The following is a 21,271-nucleotide window of genomic DNA, read 5'->3' as shown; positions in this document are numbered from 1 at the left end:
TTGTCATTTGTTGGGCTCCAACTCAACTATCTGATTCTATGCTCCACCTCTTATACTCTGGGTAGCCGTTAATGTGTTTCAGGCTTGTGTGTGATTATGACCGAGTGCCTGGCCCTACCTGGCCTCATTACTGGGACAGGACCACTGCATATTACTAGTGTTAATCTTCCAAATCTCAGTATTCCTCTTCCCGGTATAAGTAGTTGGGCTGACACAGAAAGGAGGGGAATTATGGGAGTTGTAGCTCCCATAAAGGTAGAAGGAATATGGGGTAAACAATTGTTGTGCAATAGGGTATACCATGTCTCGCCTTCCGGTGCTTCTTCCCACTCCCACAAGGATCCCCAACCCAGGTGATCCTCCCTCGCTTGTCCACACCGATGGTCTGGATCCAAGAGCAATGGCACTTCCCTGGCCACCCGAATAAGGACTCCCTGGGAGTAGTAACCCTCAGATTTTTTACAGCACAAACACATTTACAAAGGACAACCAGGTACATTTGTCAGGTTACTGTATTCACACAAACCAGGTCTGTCTGTCTGTCTCTGTCTCTGTCTCTCTCTCTGCAATGAAGCCCCCCCCCCCTGTTGTAAAATGGCCACACATGGTGAAGCCATGACCCAAAGTTGCACAGACACCAGTCACAACATAGGCACACTGTTTGGGCAAGGTTACACCCACAAGGAGCCTATGGAATACCTTTGCAGTATCCCTCTCCTTACAGGCCATAAGGGTCCTCAACTAAGCATACATGTTACAGAGTTGCATCCTGTGTGAGACTTCAGTGGGGCACACTTTGAAGAAAATGGGCGAGAATGAGGAAAAAAAACCAGCCAAAACGTTCAGAGGGCTACATATGTGAGCAACAATGGATTTTCTACCCATTGCAAAAATCACAGGAAGGGTGCTATGGGTTGAAAAACAAAATACACTTTAGATTGATAAAATGGTTTAATTAGCTTCTTTAGCAGACAAAAAAAAATACTATTTTAGTCACCGGAGTAATTGAAGAGCACTCAACAGAATCACTATAGTCCTTGGGCCTTCGGAGTCAGATATGACCAATTTATTGTCAACTTATCCTAGTTCAAGACTCGCATGCAAGGTATATAGTAAATAAATCCCCACCTTCCTAGCTATTGCTATAATAGGTCATGTGTAGCCTTCTACATGCAGATATAGTCATTGTACACCTATTATATCCTCACATGCCTGTTAAGGTCATACTATTTAAGGTGTAGCCAGACGCATCAGAAGTTGCCATCATATGCCGAGCGCAGACTCCAATTTCTTATATATGCACACTTCACGCAAGGCCAGTTATTGCCTTGTATGCATGGTATAGTCACCAGTTATGTGGAGGCTCACCAATCCTGGTTCTGCAATTATGTGCAGTTGCAGCCACATTGCCTCGAATACTGTGCTATGCCCACTCATCCCTAACGTTCAACATGTCCAAAGACTGCCACTGTATGTAAATTACAGTCTCAAATGCTGAGGTTCTGCCATGCAGGGTTTGTTAATGTTTGATAAGTATGTCAGGACACCTTACGTAAGCTGCAGTTTTTCCAGGACATACGACGACAGCACCTGTACCACACATGTGGCGGCGATAACATGCATGAGCCATTAACAGACATTGGATGTTGTAAGTGGAGCTTTGGAGACCGCACTTTGCATATGATGGTAGCACCAGTAAAGTGCAGCCTTGCCTACCTCAGAAAATTCCATTCCCTGTCAATTACTTCCCGATATAGTCACCATAGATGAATGTGCAGTGCACATGGCCCTCACGGTCGCCCCTACACTTTGCAACCCCACCCGAATCATCCAAAGTAGTCAAAACCCTTGGAATCCTAATGGACAACGAGCTAACACTAGAACCATAAGTCAACGCAATAATTAAGAAATGCTCCTTTCATCTGCTCACCTTAAAAAAGATACTACCCTTCCTTTTCGCATAGAACACTTGCCATCGCCTCCATCATCATGCCCAGGAAAGACTACACCAACAGCATAGACCTTGGAATGCCTGAATACTTGCTGAGGAAAATACAAGGATTGTTGAATGCAGCTGCCAGACTTCTCCTCAAACTCTCAAGAGACCACATCACACCAGCGCTAAGGATGCGACATTGGCCCCAGTCAAAAAGAGAATCACCTTTGTAACAGTGTGCATAACAGACAGAGCAATCCATAGCCAGGGAGTGGAATTCATAGAAAAGAAAATCACCATCTACCAGCTAGCAAGAACCCTTCTATCCAGCAATGACATCCACCTAGAACCTAAATATAAACTCTACACAAGAAAAAAACGTCAAGGATATGGGTGTACTGCTGAGATCACTGAATTTATGGTCACAAAGGCTGTCCACCAAGGGTAAAGATGGCTGTAAGGCATACCGGTGGCCCTCTTGGCAACCGTTAAATGATGTCCCAGAAAAATCTAGGGGAAATTCACCTCCACCTACTCTTTCACTGTAACAATTGCTTCCATGGCACAATTTCCGCCCTAATGGCTCGCTACAATAACAGGTAAACTGAGGTGCACAGGAAGGATGTGCACGCACTCCCTCGCCTCACTGGTTTACATGGCTACCCAGTTTACAGAAAATTCCTAGCATGCGGCCCAACACTGCGATCTGGGGTAGTTAGTATCTGCTGTACTAGGGCTTCTCTCCAGGTCACATAACAGTTTAAGAATTCAGATGGAAAATCAGGAGGGACACAATTTAAGATTTAAAATCACATTGATATTTATTACCATCACACATTAAAATGATTTAAAGCTGGTGAATGGAGAAAACATGATCAAAGATGAGTAAACTTCTTTCAAAATTAATAGCGGAGCAACTTCTTCAAACAGCAAAGTTTATGCAATCGAAATCGCCCGTCTTGGTGGCTTCAAGTTCAAGACAACGTTTTAACAAGATTAATGAAAATATGCAGCATGGTGGTTTTCATTTTGTTGTGGTTAATTGGACATGATCCTTACTTTGTCACATCAAAAATGTTATATTGAAATACTGCACGCCAATAAATATGTTAAAATGAAGCTGGCACTATAATACCATTTGGTCGGCTTACGCGGGGAAGCTGTGAACAGGTTACAGCATTTGGAGACAGCCTTGGACTTGCAACCTGCCTGGAGGCCATCTGCTCAATTTTTATTGGGCTCATAGCCATCATTTATGCCTACAATCTTAAAAGATTGTGTAGGCAAGGCAGTAATGGCTAAAAAGAGGATATGTTGTCATTTGAAATACAACCGCAAACCAGGATGGATGTTCAGGTTCAAGACTGGTTAAAATATGTGAGCAGGTTTTTAATTTAAAACAAATAAGGTACATATATGCATACATCATCCTTGCACAAATGGTAAAAGATTCTAACAGATGTGAAGAATTGTATGAGCGCAAGTGTGGCAGGGACTATGCCCATTATTTTCATGGACGTGGATTGTTTTGCCTTATATCGAGCCTCCACTTCTTCACCCCTTCCCATCCCAGCCACCCCTGTCTGTACCTTCTTGTTTCCTTCCCTGCCACAGATGTAGACGGGGTAGGGTCGGAGCAGGCAAGGCCCACCAAAAATCTGTAAATGCCCGCTCAACAGCCCTATGTGGGCATTTACAGATATTAATGCCACTGCGGTGGGCCCAACTACATTAGCTTCAGGCCCCACTTGTTAAGCAATCCTGGTTACGCCTCTGTTCCCGCTCTTCCACATCCTCTGTAAGTCATTGACCGATTCTTTTTGTAAAACGATTTTCAGTTTTGTGTTTCTGCTTAAGAATGCTCATTTAAATAAAGCTAATTAGCTATTAGCGAATGGAAAATAACTAGCATAGCCATCAAAATTGTTTTGGAGTACATGAACATGCGATTTTGACATAATTTTAATGAATGTCCGATGATACATTTACTAGATTTTTGTAAAAAAAAAAAAAAAAAATGTACAAGAAAGAAATCGTTTGCTGTCCTCCCAGAGAGGAATATTTGACTTTAGCCCTGCAGAGTTGTGTGGCTAGATCAATTCAAAATACATTACTCTTCTCTCTTTAGAGCCATCTCTTTATATAATGCAACTGTCACCCCACACCAAGGCAAGAACGTCATATTCCCTTCCCCTCGGAGCAAATCGTTCTCTCTCGGTTGCAGTTTCCTCTGGAAACAAGATGGTCGTTGCCCTCTGTGCGGTTCTCTGGGTATTGAATCTCCATGCACGTCAGACGCCAGCGCCAATGCAAATACAGCATGTTTGTTGAATGAAGTGCACAGTACTGGCAATGGTTCCTCCACTCTAAAGGGTTCAAGTGGACTGATCGCACAGGATCACAGAATCGTGGACAGTATTATGACGTCATAACATCCAAGGGGGCTTTGTTCTAGTTACACAGTAGCAGAGACAATGGGGTGGAAATAGTCACTCCTGGCAGACGTTAGTCATCCTTTGTCCAACTCTTTCAGGGAGCATTTGCAGTTGTTAGGGGTGATCCCAATTCTGTACACACGCGCACACACCCACCCACGCACAGCCCTCCTTTTCACTTTAGCGCCTAACCTCTGAAGCAAGGAATGAACAGAGACTAAAACCTGGAAATTGAAAAGACTGGCTGCGGTGGAACAAGAAGAAAGACTGGATGGACAGAAAAGAAACCAGCAAGAGTGGCAGAAAGTTAAGGGCTGTGCATTATTGTGCGATTTAAGATCCACATGCAACTGAAGACTTATGTACAACTGGTTGGCAAGGTTGTCTTGTTTTGCAGATTTCGCATTTAACCTGTAGATCATTTTCTGTACACGCTCTCACCACAAGCATTTGAAGCCATGGAAGGTTTTCACAAACATTAACAAAATAGATTCACTTTGCTGTTATATTCCACAAATTGATGCAAGATTTTGTAAAGCACCATACATACTTTTGCATTAAATATGCTTATTTGTACACAAATTGGAATACAAAGAGGGGATGATGAGAAGTATACTTTAAGGTATCCTAATATAACAGTAGCCAGGAGGTGAGTTTGGGGCGACACCGCTCTTGACCACATGAAGCACAATTTCTCAATACAGGTAGTTAACTTGTCTATGTGGCGAACCTAGGGGCCATTTAGAGATCGTGACAGGAACAGGGTCCAAGCGAAACATCAGAAATCAACCTACCGCCGCCTCTACAAAGGCATCCTACCTGTATAAGAAGGTAGTAACGCTTTTCTTTCACAAGTACATTGCCTTAATAAAAAGGGAGTCATTCTAAATCTTGTCCACATGTTTCGATGATAAAATCATGTTTCTTTGAGTTGATGGGTGTAATTGGTTTATAAACCGAGCAGTTCATGTAGCATTGATTTGCATTCTTGGTGTGGTATCCATTTGTACAGCTTCCAGAAGTGTATGTGCCCATCTTTTCATGGCTCAGGCAAAGCAACCAGTTATGACGGCACAGCCTGCCCCATGCTGTGCAACAAGGATAAAACTGACACTACACAACCATGGACCCATAGAGTCTACTTATCGGTGCACTGGCTTCATGGCTCTCCTGATTGTGTACACAGGAGTTGACTGTTAAAGTGATTGAGAACGGAAATCTAGTCTTCCTGTCCTGGGAACAACATGCTTTTACAATCGTGTTTGGCTTATGGCTAGAGTACATAGTATAGCTGCTCCAGCGCCAATGGGCCATCAGACTGAACGACAGAATGCATTAGCACCCAGCACAGGGGTGCCAGCCATTCAGCTTCCCTGCGCCACACCCACCGTTTACAAGTACCTCTTTTGGCAGTAAATCCTCAGTCACGAAACCCTCCCATTTCCCGCTCACCCATCCCCTGGCACACAAACCGTAAGCGGCTGTGGCCCCTTGGCGGCCTCCTCCATTATATGCTGCCAAAGATCGCGAGGGAGGCCATGATTCGCTTGGATTAAACAGTGGCCAGCCGCAGCCACCCCTTCATCAAAGGAAACAGCTCTTTTGCTGAACAGAACCCTATTTGCACACCAGGCAGCATGCCAATAGCTTTGCGGGGGGGGGGGGGAACAAGGCCAGTGGGGGGGGGGGGGGGGGGAACAAGGCCAGTGATGGCCGGTGGTTCCTCAGAGACTGGACTCCAGATTCAGGCTGGTGGGCCATTACTGGCCGTTTCCGACCCTGAATGCGTGGCTTAACAGTAGAATGCAAGAGCCCCTAGCCATGAGGTTTTGCAGTGAAATTTCCCTGGCTTTGTGCCCCCGAACAGCTGCTGCCCTTCCAATTGGGGCTCTACCATCTCATGTGCCCCACTGTGACGGAAGTGTCCACTATGCCAGGCTTTTGCAAATGCGAGCTGTGGCGCTATGGGCATGGGAGTAAGAAATGCCAGGCACTGCAAGTCTGAATTACGAAAAAAGGATTATGTAGAATTAAAGGGAGTGAGGCGAGACCTATGGGTTTTGATGGTGCAGAAAGCGAGGAGACACATTAGAATGGCAACACTGAAGTGACTAGGACCTACAGAAGCAGAGGTTCTAGAAAAGAAATATTCGGGGGGGACAAGGACACAGAAAATGCCAAGAAAGTGAGGACACAGAAACGAGTCCCAAAGCGACGATGCATAGGAGTTGCCATGCCAGGAGAAACAGGTAGCATAAACACAGACATCTCTGCGCTTTTCTTCGGGTCGCACAGTTCATCTATAAATCATACAGAAACGTCACAACATATATATACCTGCGCCCTCATCTATGGGGAAGTTATAAACACAGAGGAAAGTGTGTCTTTGATGTCTGGCTTCTTTACATTCTCTTCCGGTTCCTGCACCTTCAACGCTTCCTCCATTACAGAAAATAGTGTCCTATACTCCAGAAACACATGCCTTATAGGCAAGGATGCCAGAGTACGCCACATTTCCCCTGCACCCTCCTCATACTGTCTGTTGCACCATCAGGTCTTGGGGGAATCTCGCTAGTCTGTTCCTGGGATGAAGCTCTCCGGATTCCTCCAGGGCCTGACTGTTTACAACGCACTCAGCAGGTGCACTGTCAGGAAGTAAAAAGGCAATGAGGTGCCCACTAAAAGCACAGAAGAAGCTCCGCTTGCATGAAACTGCCCATCAGCATCCAGGCACCCGCCTTCCGGTTCTGGGGCAGGAGTGATGTCAATGGTGGGACAAAGGATCTGTGCATCCGGGGCAATGCTTGCAATCCAGTCCGAGTAGGTGCTGGTCTGTATGTAGACACCGACACGGTTTGGAGCTCCGCAGTCATCTCCCCAGCTGACGACCCCTGCCTGGTAATAGGTGTCACCAACAAGGCACGACAGTGGTCCACCAGAGTCACCCTGCAAAAGGAGGAACAAGTAAAAAAAAAAAAAGCCATTAGTCTCGCTCGGAGGGTGCTGCAGCACAGTTCAATGTTTATTCAGAAACTGCATGCCCTCTTGGTCATGCTCTTCACATTTCTATGCGATTAAGGGGTAGCTTCCTTAATGCCAGTGTGGATGGTGTCTTCTATGGTCAGTCAGCAGCACTTCTCATGCCATCAGCATCCATGGCAAGTGAGAGGGCCCACTCTTCCAAGGATATGTTCTAGTGGCGCTTCACTCACTTGCCCAACTGCTTCCTTGGCAGCAGAGGTCTCGGGAGGCAACGATCGGCCTTCTGCTACAATGAAATGGATGCTGGAATGCCATACACAATATGTCTTGCTGTTTAATAAACATCGACTGAAGTATTTCTATCCATCATGGATAGGCCTTTTTCAGAAGTCATAATTTGAGCGGATGGTCAAACACTTCTCCCCTCCAAACCCCACACGGGTCTCCCCAAATCAAAGGTCCAAGAGTGGCATCTGGCATCGAACTACAGCATTCGGCAACATTGAATGATCTAGGATATATTTAATTTATAGTGGGCCCATACACACAAGTGTTGCAGGGCGTGACGAGGCAAGGGAGGACAAAAACAACAATCTCACTAGGCCCAGTGACATTGAGAATGCGCAAGTGCAGGGAAGGGGGAAGGCGGAAAAGTGCAAGGCTCAGGGGGAGTGGAGAGTGCTGAACACGTGATCCAAACAACAGGCGGTAGTGCGGACAGCAAGTGCAAGAATTAAGCGCAGACAACGGGTGCCAATAAGTGCAGGTAAGGGGACTGTAGGGTTGCAGATACAGGCCCAAGTGCAAGGGTTGCCAGGGGCAGTGCAGGCATGCAGCTGGGTGGGTGGGTAGGTAGGTAGGGACATGGGCCTGAATTCAGAGGGTGGCCAGGGGCCCAGTGCAGAAACAGATCAGCAGGTGAGAGGAAGAGAGGCAGTAGAAGCAAAGAGGAAGGTATTGAGGTGCGTCCGGAACCGAAGCTAGTTCTTCTCCTGTTTCAGAGAGGCAAGGAGGCTGTACCAGAGGGAGGCCACCAACTCGTTGCTTGGAGAAGCGACTGACCCGGAGGGAGTTGGAGGAGTAGGAAGGTATTTCCAAAAGGGGAATTGAAGGTATTGCGGGCCCAGACCCCAGAAGGCCTTGTGGAAAATGCATAGGGCCTTGAACTTAATTCTTGCAGCCACTGGGAGTCAATGAAGAGCTCTCAAGGCTCCATTCGCTGGGCTTGAGGCCAAGGACAAGTTTCGCAATCCTGTTCTGGATGAGTTGCAGAGGGCGGAGAGCAGTAGCAGGCAGATTTAGAAAGAGGCTGTTCAAGTAGTCCAGCCTAGAGAGAACTGGAGCTCGGGAGACAGTGAGATTCTGGGGGAAGGAGAGGAAAGGAAGAATACCTCCGACGAGGTGCAGTTGGTAATTGGACTTCTTAGAGACACCAGAGATGTGTGGAGAAAAGGAGAGCGTGGAGTCGAAGATGACCCTGAGGTTCTTCACCTCACAGGTGGGAGTAGGAAGAGGGCCAAGGGTGGCCAGTCAGAGAGTGAAAGGAAAGGAAGGTGCAGGAGTGCGATGGGGATCGTCTTACTGGCATTAAGGAAGAGGTCATTGGCAGCACACCACTCCTGGATTGCAGACAGACAGATGAGCGAGGAGAGGCGGTGGCAGAGGGGAGCCTGAAAACAAGCAGAGTATCATCAGCATAGCACTAAAAGTTGGAGCAGAGAGCAGCAATGCAGTGGACAAGGGGTGCCAGGTATTGGTTGAAAAGCCAGGGAGAGAGGTTAGACCCCTGAGGAATACCACAAGTGGAGAGTGAGATAGAGGAAAGGAAGGACCCAAGTTGGACCTGGGCGGGTTGGTTGAAGCTTGAGCTAAATGAGGCATTCTAAATGTATTAAAAAAATTAGAACATAATGAATGGCCAGTTTCTATTAAAGTTGAAGCTTGTTTTCATGAATGACAGACACCTCAGCATGTTCTATCGATTTTCTCCTCAATACTTTTCCCTATTCTGAATTTCAACAAGGGTAGCTCCACATTTCATCATCCACATTTTATCAGAGGTCTGAATTTTAACTAAGGCCAAGGGTGTGAGGCTCAGGCTGAATCCAATAGATGCCATTATTGGAAATGCACAGAACACATGCTAGAAAAAGAATCACTTTGCTCCACGATACCACGGTTGTGGTCTCAGTTGCATTTAAAACATAACATGAAACTAACATACTAATTTACCTTATCCGTTTAACTAACAGATTCCCATACTAACATTTAGTGCATGCTAGTTATATAAACTTGGTGCAGATTGATGGAATGCATGTACAGGCTTTAAGCTGCACAGTGTCTGAATGGGAACGTGACAAATCAGAAGTATGGAATGTGAGATCTGTTCTGCTAAAGACATTGTATAAAAAGCTTTCAGAGCAGGAAGACCACACTGAGATCTAGCTATTATTTCCGCTTACAAGCGGTGAGGATGGACACGGCAGAACCTTCTTGGATTGGTTGACTGACAAAAAGGGAGGTGGCTTGAAAACACATGAGGTTGTAGAAAAAAGGCTTGAAGAAGAAAGGGCAGAGTCACTCGCTCACTGGCTCGGGAGCTGGCAGCTGTCTAAAGGTTTGTTCCAGGCGCTCTCTGCCTCGGGCTGACTTCGGGAGCAAAAAGAATGGTAGAGCGTTAGTTGCAGGCGAAAAGGGAGTGGACCAGTTAAGAGTTCTTCTGTCTGACAACTAGGATTGGGGTCGCAAGCAGTTCAAAAGACACACCGACAATTAAAGATTGCTTTGGCAAGTTCAGTCAATGTGAGCAGCGTGCTGATAAGTGAATGCCTGATGTTAGATAGTGTAGAGTGAGTAAGTCATTTCATTTTTAGGTGCTGCACCATGACATTTTAAATGTTCATGTTTCTCCACGTTTTGCTGCAATAAAACTCACATGTGGCAGAAGCCTGTGCTTTGCCAATTTTTGTTGCAAAGTTAAAGCCCAATGTTGGCAGAACTTTATTAAAAAAATCTTGTCTACTGTGCCACATGCCCATGGGCCTCAGGGAACACACATAGAACTCTGGGCATTATCGCAAATAGAATGTTTTGAAACGCAATGCAGGAAAGGCTTTGTTTATGTTTGAATTACAACGTGGTTGCACATGCCATTCTTTGTAACTTGCACATTTCTAACAATTTGAAAAGGTGAATTAGCCTCAGTGTACTTTGTCTGTGCTCAGCTTTATTGGGTTGGCATACAGTGAGGGGCAGAATGTGCGGTAAATAATAGTCGTCGTAAATGGTGTTGCTTCAAGAGGCTCTGAATGAATGTTCGTGTTTCATTTGCATGGTAAATGTATTCTGGGATGCAAGCCAAAGGGGCATAAGGTGGTATTGTAGATAAGATACCACAGGAGGGGATAGTCCGGTATTGGATTACCAATTCTGGTATAAGAAAAATGATCAGGCGGTACTCTGACGTTAGGCCCACCACTATACCATAAATACCAAAAATACCACGAGATATCAAAAATATAGCCAAAAAGAAACACCAAATGAGAGCATTCAGCAACATTAAATGGTCCAATATCCCTTTGAAGCTTGAGCTAAATGAGGCATTTTAAGTTTATTAACTTAAATAACATAATGAATGGCCAGTTTCTATTAAGGTTGAAGCTTGTTTTCATGAATGACAGATACCCCAGTACGTTCTATTGATTTTCGCCTCAATGTGTGATGCTACTCATTAACAGAAATGGGCTTAGAAGGGATTTTAGTTACATCAACAGATCTACTTTCTTATTCTACTAATATCGTGTGAACTTCAGAAAATGCTATCTCTGAGATGGATTAGAGACTCTGCTCCCATAAGAGAGGGACAGGCAAGAGGTATTGCCCCCCCCCCCCCCCCCCGGCTCGAGAGGCCTTCATCTGCTGTTTTTTTGCAGTGGTTGCTATACCCATCGGCTGTAAACCACCAACGCTGCAAGCTTGGTGCCCAAGTATGCCACTTTTATGGCCACCCACAATTTAACCATAAATGTGTCAAAATGTAGGTTGTGTGGCAAGAAGGGTATAAACAGATGGAGGGAAATATATATCTCAATGGGTTTAATGCTAATCTAGCTCAAGTAAACTGTTATGGATTACCTTAGGGTTTGCATATTTGACCATGTGAGCTGGACCACGAACAAAGAAAATCGAACTATCAAAGGGACACAAATTAACAGGCATTAGGAAATCTCCGTCACCAACTGAGGATTAGCAACAACATCTGTGATGGAGTTTTACAAGGAAAAAATCTCTTTGGATTATAAAATCATTTTGTGGAATTTTGTGCCATGACCCTGGGGACAAATGTAGCATTTAGGAAACATTTGAAAAGTATTCTAATGGTACCCAAGTCTACATCGAATGATCCATGCATTGGAGCTCTTGACATTAGAGCAGGTTTGACAGCAGCCTTAAAATGCAGGCATGAACCTGGGTTAACTCATCCATCCCTCTTCTGTTAACCATGCTGTTTTTCTTTACATTTAATTAAACTATAAACTTTAGAATACATTTGTTAAATTATGTTACAAAACATTGATGACATCGGGCTGTTCCGCTTTATTACAAAAGCATGGTTTAGTCAAATGGACACCAAGACGCTAAGAGAAACATGGTTGGAAAGGGGACCTTTCTGCAGCCACTTGTTTGTGAGATAGTCATTTTCCTCTGTCCAAAGTTTTTACTTTGCAAGGAAGAACATTCATCATGTTTCAAAAAAGTTAAATTGCAGAATTACTTTTCTAATACCATCGGTGCTCTGGATTCTGGTCTCACTTATGCTCTGCGTAATATTTTATGTTAGGTTATGCTATGCGAAAGGTTCTTATACCGCACAATGTGACCACCTGCATGGTCCCTTTGCACTCTGGCAGATCTGTAAAGCAAGAGGGTAAGGGGGTGTAAGTTAGTTGGACTGAGCATGAGAAAAAAAAAGCTAGAGAGCTGTGATGTGTTGTTGGCAGTTTCAGTTTGGTTTACACAGTTCACTGAGCATAGGTATGAATTTCGGTCGGTAGCAGTCATGAGCTGTTGTGCGAGGCTATGTGTAGTTTGCTTCATTGTTGTGGTGCAGTCAAGTACTTGCAGTTTGTTGTGCTGTAGAGGTATGGCTGTGTGAGGTGTATGCAGGAGGAGTTTCTTTAGTAGGGTTGGTTAGTGGCGGTACCCTATACTATGCCCTCAGTTTTGGCTACCTGCAGTAAATATCCCTTCCCCTGTCATACAGTGTGGTGCGTTACAATTAGCACTCCTGTGTTGTGTGCAGAGGTGTGGATCCTCAACAGGGCTATTCAGTGGCGGCACCCTCTCCTCCCCAGTGTTCAGACCAATTGCTGCCCACATCTCTCCCCTCAGCATACCCCGGTGTGCAGCAACCACCACCCTGATGCCCCCACATAGGGTGTGGGGGGTGTCTGTTCTTTGTGCCACGTGGTCCATCTCTTCAGAATTTGGGATGCCCCCCTCTCCCCTTTTTATCTGGACCCTCAAGATCCTCCTTTTCTCTTCTTCCCTCTCCCCTTCCTTTGCCAATGCCCCCCTCTGCCACAGTGCCTGGTTCCTTCGGAGTCGTATAGGGCACCAGGCCCCCCTTGCCCAGTGTACCCCAGCACCCGCTGACCCCCCCCCCCCCCCCCAACCTGCACTTGTTGCCCCCCCGCCCCATACCCTCACTAGCCTGGTAGGGTCTGCATCCATACCAAGCCTGGTCCACCCCTGTCCTCACATCTAGCCGGTGGACCCTCACTCCCTGCATTCCATGGCACTTGCCCACCTGGCCTCCCCTTAGCACTCTCCTAGCCGCAGGTGCCTTCTTCTCCTCCCCCCCCCCCACACACCCCTGAGCACTTGCATGATCTTTACTCTACTCTGCCCTCCACTCCACTCCCCTGCACTTCCTATGACTGCACTTGCACGATCCGAATGACACCAAGGCCTAGAAGGGCCGTTATTATTTTTCATCCAGGTCCCCTTTGTGTGTTGTGGCACCTTGTCTCCTTCCCATTCAGACATGTCTCTACTTGCCTGCACTTCACTCTGGTCTGGCTTACTCCCCAGTCTTTTTCAGTTGTGTGTTTATATGGAATTAGGCAGATGTAATACATAATAGGAATTCTTTACATTGTGTATGCAGTGTTTCAGCTGAAATTGACTAAATTGCTTGTTATTATTATGCATTATATTTTAACAGAAAATAAAATTGTATAGATGTTATGAATGATTTTAACCGAAATCCCATTAACTTTCATGGGATCATGCATATAATTGTGTACTTTTATGGCCATGTAATTTCTGAAACAGTTTTAATTGATTGAGTCCTGGGTTTACCAAGGACTACCATGGATTACTGAAAGCAAAATCTGACCACAACCCAGAGGTTATTTGCTTCTTTTTATGAAAGAAACACAAAAATGTACCTAGTAGGGAGAGTAAACCAAACTATTTATTAATAATATTGGCTTAGGTATTATGAAATGAACCCAATATGTTAGAAAATATAGGAACTATGCACAAATGATCAAAAGTGTTATTTGGGGTGAGTTGGTACAAGTCCCATTCTCTTGGGAGGGGGCGAGCCACAAGTTACTGAGATGCCTGGCTGCTTACGGAGGAGACTACCAGAGGATGAATGGAGCGGGAACCTGCAAGCTCACTACTGCCTCTAAGACACAGTAACAAGCCTCCAAAGGCATCCCTGCCACAAAATACAGATATAGACTACAATTCCCAAACTGCTTCTTTTAAAGCTGGAAAAGACATATGTGGACTGAAACCCAGAGATTTAACCCGGCACTGCTTTCATTTCTGAAAAAAACTTCTTGCTGCAGTGCACCATGGGAGATCAAAAAGGTTTTGAGCTGGGAGCGCACCCTTCTCTGGCAATTATTTTTTAAAACACTACCAGGTGAAATTACACCAAACCAAAGAAAGGAATATCTGTAATACTTTTCTTATTCGTTTCAAATCGGTCTATTGGTTTTTGCACTATATGGGTTCAATTGAAAGACTTCCATTATGGGAAAATGACAGTCTGAAAACAGCATTTTCTCTCTTTGCTCAATAGCTTTTAAACAGTTTGACGTATTTTCTTCAAATGTTCCGGTAGGATGGAGGAAGAGGGCAGCGAGTAGCTGGGACATGCATCATTTTTCTGGTAAAATCGGATCATATATATACACACACACACATATATACTCACTAGAAGTGGGCAGGTAATGTTTCTGGGCACACCCGGAGAGCAATGAAAAATGTGAGAATGCGGCATTGGGTTTTCCATAGGCCACCAAAAACCCGCTTTCAGGACTCCGCTCTCTCGAAATTGGCTGCTTCGTTTTAAGATTTAGACACCCACCTAGCCAAGATGTGCACTGAAAACTGTCAAACTCGAGATGTTCACTTTTTAAGAAACAAAAGCATGTGCAGTAGGCTTGGAGTGGCCCAGATGCTTGCTGCACATAAGGTGTGCACACACACAGAAGCACTCCCAATAACAAACCTAAAAGGAACAAACTGCTGCCATCACCATCAGTGCAGAATACTGATGACAACAAAAGACTGGACGAATAAGTGTGGAATATTCATGTATGGAGAGAGACACTGCATGTGAATAACAGGGAACACAACAGTCAACAATAACTCAAATCTACCATACACAAGAATAGACGCTTGTGACGGCAGAATACAACCAAGCATAACAAGTCCAGCCAATGGGCAAGCACAGCACAGATCACAAACGGAAGCATATGGGACAATAAGCACGTACCTGAAGGTTTGAATTAACGTAAACACGGATCGCAGGCACAGACTGTCCAATGGGCACAAAACATGCATATACACACAATACTAGCATACATTATTATGTTGAGAATCAAGCAAGGACAGGTCTCATTAGCAAGCAACACTAACCTTCAATACACACACATCTGACGATCGGAATTAGAGCACAGGTATGAAGTGTCAGGAATATGCACCTAACATGCTTACTCGCACTCAAACGAGGTTCTAGGAGTAAGAGGTGGACACAAGGGTGGCATGTTGATTGGCAAAGACTTTATTTAATCGTCAAAATAAGCGAGGGTTGGAAGAAATCCTAGCTAAGGACCCTGCCTCAACAAAACTAGCTAATAAAACTGTGAGAAGGTCCAAAGTAAAGTTTGCCGTCCGGTTTCCAAATCTTAACCCGTCCCTCACATTCTAAAAACAGAAGTTGAAAACGGGAAATGCCTCTTGACTGCCAAGCTGCAGCCCAACTTTGTAGGCCAAAAACACCAAAGGTTTCAAAAAGGTGCAGAAAGTAAGCAAAGAGTTCCACAAGACTTAAGTGGTTGATTCCCTTTCCCCAGAGTTTTCTAGTGTTCATCCAATGATCTGCATCTGTAGTCTTGAGGGTACCAGACCCTTTTCTCAGTACCCACTCTTTGGTCTACTCTCCTGCCAAGTAGGGTATTTGACTTTCTCATTCACCCACACTGTTGATTTACTCTCCTGCCAAGGTCTCCGAGTGTCGCTTGCATTTGCTTGCTCTGCGTTTCTTGATATTGTGCTTTGGGGTAGGTGTACCCTCTATGGGGACCAGACACTCTTTACTTGGTTAGCTTCCCAGCTCTGTCCCTTTTCAAGCCTCAACCCTGGTTCACTCTCCTGCCAAGGTTGGGGAACTCTCATGTTTAAGATTTATTCTCCTCTTGGTTACACGTTGAGAGATCTTTCCCCAGCGTGGGTCCCAGAGCCCATTCACTTGCTAATTCCATGTATTCAGCCGCCCCAGCCTTGGTTTACTCCCCTGCCAAGGTCTGGGTGTGCAGCTTGTATAAACAAAGCTCATATTTGTTACTGTGCAGTTTTAATGCTTCCACTATGGGTCTCCGACGCCCCCCCCCCCCCCTCCATGTGATAATCCGCCTCTTTGGCTCTTCATGCGTTTTGGCTCAAGTTTTCTGCCGCCTCTGATCTCCCCAACCCTGGGATCAGCCATCCTGCTACCTGTAGGGTGTGGGAATCCCACTATGTGTGTGTCTCCCTCCCAGGAGCTTCAGAGACTTCCCAGGCTCTCCGGAATCCTCTCCGGCCTTCTTCTGCTGCTACGCATCGGTCCCCCTGCACTCCAGCTGCTCCGGTCACCGGTAAGGGAATAGTTTCTTACCTGTAACTCCATTTCTCCAGCATTGGTATCTTTCATGGATTCACATGCTTCGAATATTCCCTGTCGACAGACTGGGAACCCGCGGTACGCTTATAAAGCCGTTTCCCATAGGAAAATTTCCAACACTTGTGTCCTATCTACGTCATTTTTGGGGCCGCCCACGCATGCCCCACTAGGACGTAGCGGTATAAATGCCCCGCCCCCATGGCTCCCTTCAGATTTCGACCCCTCCAAAGCAGAATGGGGTGAAAACCTAGTTATACAAGACGATTGCATGCCGAGGAGGCCGGCGGGCGCATGTGAATCCATGAAAGATACAATGCTGGAGAAATGGAGTTACAGGTAAGAAACTATTCCCTTCTCCAGCATTGGATCCTTCATGGATTCACATTCTTAGAATAGAATGCACAGCAGTGATCCTGAAAAAAGAGGTGAGAATGTAATCCGGCACCCTCCTAAGCATATGTATAGCGAACCACGCTTACGTAAAATGCCAATTTAAAATTACGCAACAGTACATGCACATATCTATATATAGATACATACATCAAAATAAGTACAGACCCTTCTTGAAAAGGGCTTACCTTATAGAAACAAATGGCGTAAGACTGCTCTTCCCATTTGTATCTTGTCCGCATGCTGCCGTTCGAGGCAGTAATGGCGGGTAAACGTGTGAGGCACTGACCATGCCGCCGCCTGGCAAATGTCTGCGGGATTCCTGCCCACAACGCCGTCGACGACGAAGTTGCCCTTGTGGAATGAGCTCTCGGATGCTCTTGTAGCGGTTTTCCCGCTTTGGAATGACAAGGCAATCGTCGAGACCCATCGGGCCAGTCCCTGCTTTGAAATTGCTTTTCCTTTCACCGAAGGACCATATGCAACAAAGAGTTGTTGCATAGATCTAAGTTGCCGAGTCCGATGAAGGTAAAATTTTAGAGCTCTCTTTACGTCCAAGGTATGGAGGACTTTTTCCACAGCCGATGAGGGGGTTGCAAAAAAGGTGGGCAGGTCAATGGATGAGTGTTTATGATAAGCCGTACAAACTTTTGGAATGAAACGAAAAGCCACTTTCCATGACAAGAACTTCATCGATGATGAGGCCATTGGTTCAAAGGGTGCTTTCATTAACCCTGCTAGCACCACATTAAGACTCCACGTTGGTGGAAAACGTTTAACCGGAGGGAACGTCCGGAACAAACCCCTCATGAAGTGTTTCACCAACCTGTGACTAACTAATGGAGACGACCGCCTCCTCCACGTGAACATAGAGATGGCCGCCAGGTGTACCTTTGATGAAAAAGATAATCCGCTCTTCGCCAGGTGCAGCAGAAGCTGTTCCGGAGTTACTCTTAGAGGTTGCACTCCAGTCTGTCCTTGACACCACGTCCAGAACCTTCTCCACTTACACTCGCACGACTTGTTGATGGAAGGGGCCCGCGCTGCTTGCAGGATTCTCCAACCATCTGACGAAATGCTCAAGGCACCAAATTCCGAAAAGTCAGGAGCCAAGCTGCGAGATTGAGACTGTCTGGATTGTGATGCCACACTGTTCCTTCGTCCCGGGACAGGAGATTGGGAACCTTCGGGAACGTTATTGGTTGATCCACTGACAGGTGAAGCAGGTCGGAAAACCACGGCTGCCTCGGTCAACACGGTGCCACTAGGATGACCCGGCACCTGTACCTGCGTATCCACTGCAGAGTTCTCCGTATAAGAGGGAACGGAGGGAAGGCGTAGAGGAACTTGTCCGTCCACGGGAAGGAGAACATTTCCCCCAGAGAACCTTCCTGTGGCCACCTGCTGGCATACCTTTCGCACTTCTTGTTCCTCTTCGTAGCGAAGAGATCCAGCGGAGGCCGTCCCCATTTCGCGAAGACCTTCGACAACTGAACGCGGTCTATCTCCCATTTGTGTATTTGGTCCATTTTTCTGCTGAGCGAGTCCGCTTGCTCGTTCCTTACTCCCGGAAGATGAGCTACGATGGATATATCGTGTTTCAGAGACCAATGCCACACCGGAGCCTCGGTGGAAAGGGTTCTGGATCGCTTGCCCCCTTGCTTCCTCAAGTAAAACAATCGCCGTCGTGTTGTCGGTCAATATTCTCACTATAGACCCTCTGATGTGCAGCAGGAAAGACTTCAGGGCCCAGTGCACTGCTCCCAGTTCCAGAATGTTGATGTGCAGGAGAGATTCCCTCCGAGCCCAACGACCTTGCGTTTGTAGAGTGCCCATGGGTGCTCCCCAGCCTGTCAGAGGCGCATCCGTCACTATGGTTAGCCGAAACTCCGGCTCCTGTAGGGGTACCGCTCTGGATAGATTCTGAAAGCTCTGCCACCACTGAAGAGCTAGTAGGAGCTTGTCATCGACTGGCAGTTTGTCCGACCAGAGCCCTTGGGCCTGCATCCACCGGTCCGCCAGAAACTCTTGAACCGACCTCATGAACAGGCGGCAGTTGCTCACCAGAGGAATGCAGGACGCCATAGCGCCCAGAATCGACACATTTTCTCACTGATTGGCAGGTCAGCTGAAAATCAATACCAGACTATCGATTGAGTTTGGTGATTCTGTCGAAGGATGGCTTCACTAACCCTGACTGGGTCTCGAATTGTGCGTCCAGGAACACCAAGCTTCAACGGCGGTTACGAGGATTTCTCGAAGTTTACCGCAAACCCCAGCCGCTGTAACAGGTGCATGGTGGCCTGCAAACTTCTGCGAGTCGACATAGGGGAGGACCCCCTCACCAACCAGTCGTCGAGATATGGGTAAACATGATGGCCTTGCCTTGTCAGCCAGGCCGCCACCGGGGCTAAACATTTTGTGAACGTTCTGGGAGAGGATTTCAGCCCAAAAGGAAGTACTGTGAACTGGTAGTGAGTCCGTCCTACCACAAAACTTAGGAACTTTCTGTGTCGCCGACACATTGGTATGTGGAAGTATGCACCCTGCAGGTCCAGAGACGCCAGAAAGTCCCCTTCCTGAACTGACCGGTTCACTTCCTGGGGCATGAGCATCTTGAATTTTAGGCTTTTCAACATCTTGTTTAGATTGCGCAGGTCTAGAATGGGACGCCACTTTCCATTTGGTTTTTTCACCACAAAGTATCGGGAATAAACCCCTGGACTCCTCTGCGACAATGGAACCAATTCTATAGCACCTTTTTGTAGCATAAGTGCTACTTCCTGCTGCAACACGCTCAGATGGGGTTGAGCTACAAACGCCGGTGGAATGTGCAGAGGGTTGCTTTTGAATTGCAGGGAATGTCCGCATTTTACAGTGTCCAACACCCATTGATCCATTGTTATTTGCTCCCATTCATTGATGTAGCACGATACCCTGCCTCCCAGAACGTTCAGATGCCCGTCATTGCTGGTCCTTGGTCTGCTTATCCCTTGTCTACGAGTAACCGATTCTCTTCTTGGGGGCCTGGTAGTCTCTGCGTCGTTTTGCTGCTTGAGAAGCCCATTTGTATCCCTGGGAGGGGTATGCTGGCCTACTGATGGATCTGTCTCTCGATGCCGAGAATCTGGAGTTTCCCGATGCTCCCCTAAAGGGACGAAAAGACCTGAACCTTCGACCACTTTGGAGTACCCCCAAGGAATGCGCTGTGTCCGAGTCCTCTTTCATGCCCTCCAGGGCCTCATCCACCTACTCGCCGAACAGAAGGTCTCCCTCAAAAGGCATAGCCAGCACCTTGTATTGCACCTCTGGTCTAAAGTTGGTGCATTTCAGCCATGATTGGCTTCGGAGAACCACACCGTTATTCACCTGCTTAAACCCTGATTCCGCGAGGTCCACCGCAATGTTTATGGCATGATTGGAGGCCTCTTCACCTTTCCTGACCAGTAACATCCCCGCCTTACGATGTTCTTCCGGAAGATTCTCCAGCATAGGAGCCAGTCGGTGCCACATCTCCCTGTCGTATCTGGCTACTATGGCCAGAGAATTGGCCGCTTTCACTGTGGTTGCACCTACAGACAGCACTTTTTGCCGAAGGCATCCTGTTTTCTGGCTTCACTTTCTGGGGGGGGGGGGTCATGCACTTGTGCTGGGTCCTCGCTTTTCTCGCCGCCGACACCACCGAGTCAGGGGTTGGTTGGGAGGACAGACACTTGGGGGTAGCTTCTGGGGCGTTACATTTTTTCCCCAGGCAACCTTTTATTGCCGGTTCCGAGAAAGGGTGGCGCATGGTCTGTAACCCCTCCTGCCACACATGATCCAGGATGGGTACTGAAAACAATGACCTTCTACTCTGACCCATGTGGTAGAAAAGAAACGTCATTTTTCTCCTCTTCCTGTGGCAACCTGAGTTCTGTACAAGCCTTGGCCATCATGGCGTGAAATGACCCAATGTCGTCCGGGGGAGACGGCTGAGCCGGGCTTCTAATTCCACTTCAGACCCAGGTTGGATCCCTGGAGAGAGAAAGTGAGACATCCGATAAGGCTCTACTGTCCGAGTCTGAATCTATCAGCTCTCCTTCCTCATGGCGTGGAGCTGAGAGGTCTCAACCGTGGGGGTTGACGAAAGTGGCCGACGAGACAAGCCCGGTTCGTCGATGGCTGTCCTGGCCAGAGTTGCTTGAGGTAGTCTCACGTCCAGTGTCTTCAGCAACGTTTGTAACGTGGATAAAACCTCCAGCAACAAGAGTGACTGCAGATTGAGAAGAGGGGTAGACCCCGGAATGCTCCCGGAGAGAGGCCTGGTAATCTCTCATAACCCAAGGTCTGCAGGGCCAGCTACTC

General features: G+C 46.8%; 1 protein-coding gene across 1 annotated transcript in view; it reads right to left on the bottom strand.

Moving 5' to 3' along the window:
- Positions 1-6,036: 6,036 nt before the first annotated feature.
- PRSS8 (serine protease 8) overlaps positions 6,037-21,271 on the bottom strand; it is a 101,701-nt gene continuing 86,466 nt past the window's right edge. Inside the window, exon 6 of the mRNA XM_069651896.1 lies at positions 6,037-7,317. Coding sequence (XP_069507997.1) covers positions 6,994-7,317 — 324 coding nt within the window. The 3' untranslated portion in view covers positions 6,037-6,993. The remainder of the gene's footprint in view (positions 7,318-21,271) is intronic.

The sequence above is a fragment of the Ambystoma mexicanum genome, chromosome 3p, assembly GCF_040938575.1.
Source record: "Ambystoma mexicanum isolate Mex_15411 chromosome 3p, UKY_AmexF1_1, whole genome shotgun sequence".
NCBI classification, from domain to species: Eukaryota; Metazoa; Chordata; class Amphibia; order Caudata; family Ambystomatidae; genus Ambystoma; species Ambystoma mexicanum.
The sequence above is the reverse complement of the archived record's forward strand: the minus strand, read 5'-3'. Positions and strand labels throughout refer to the sequence as shown.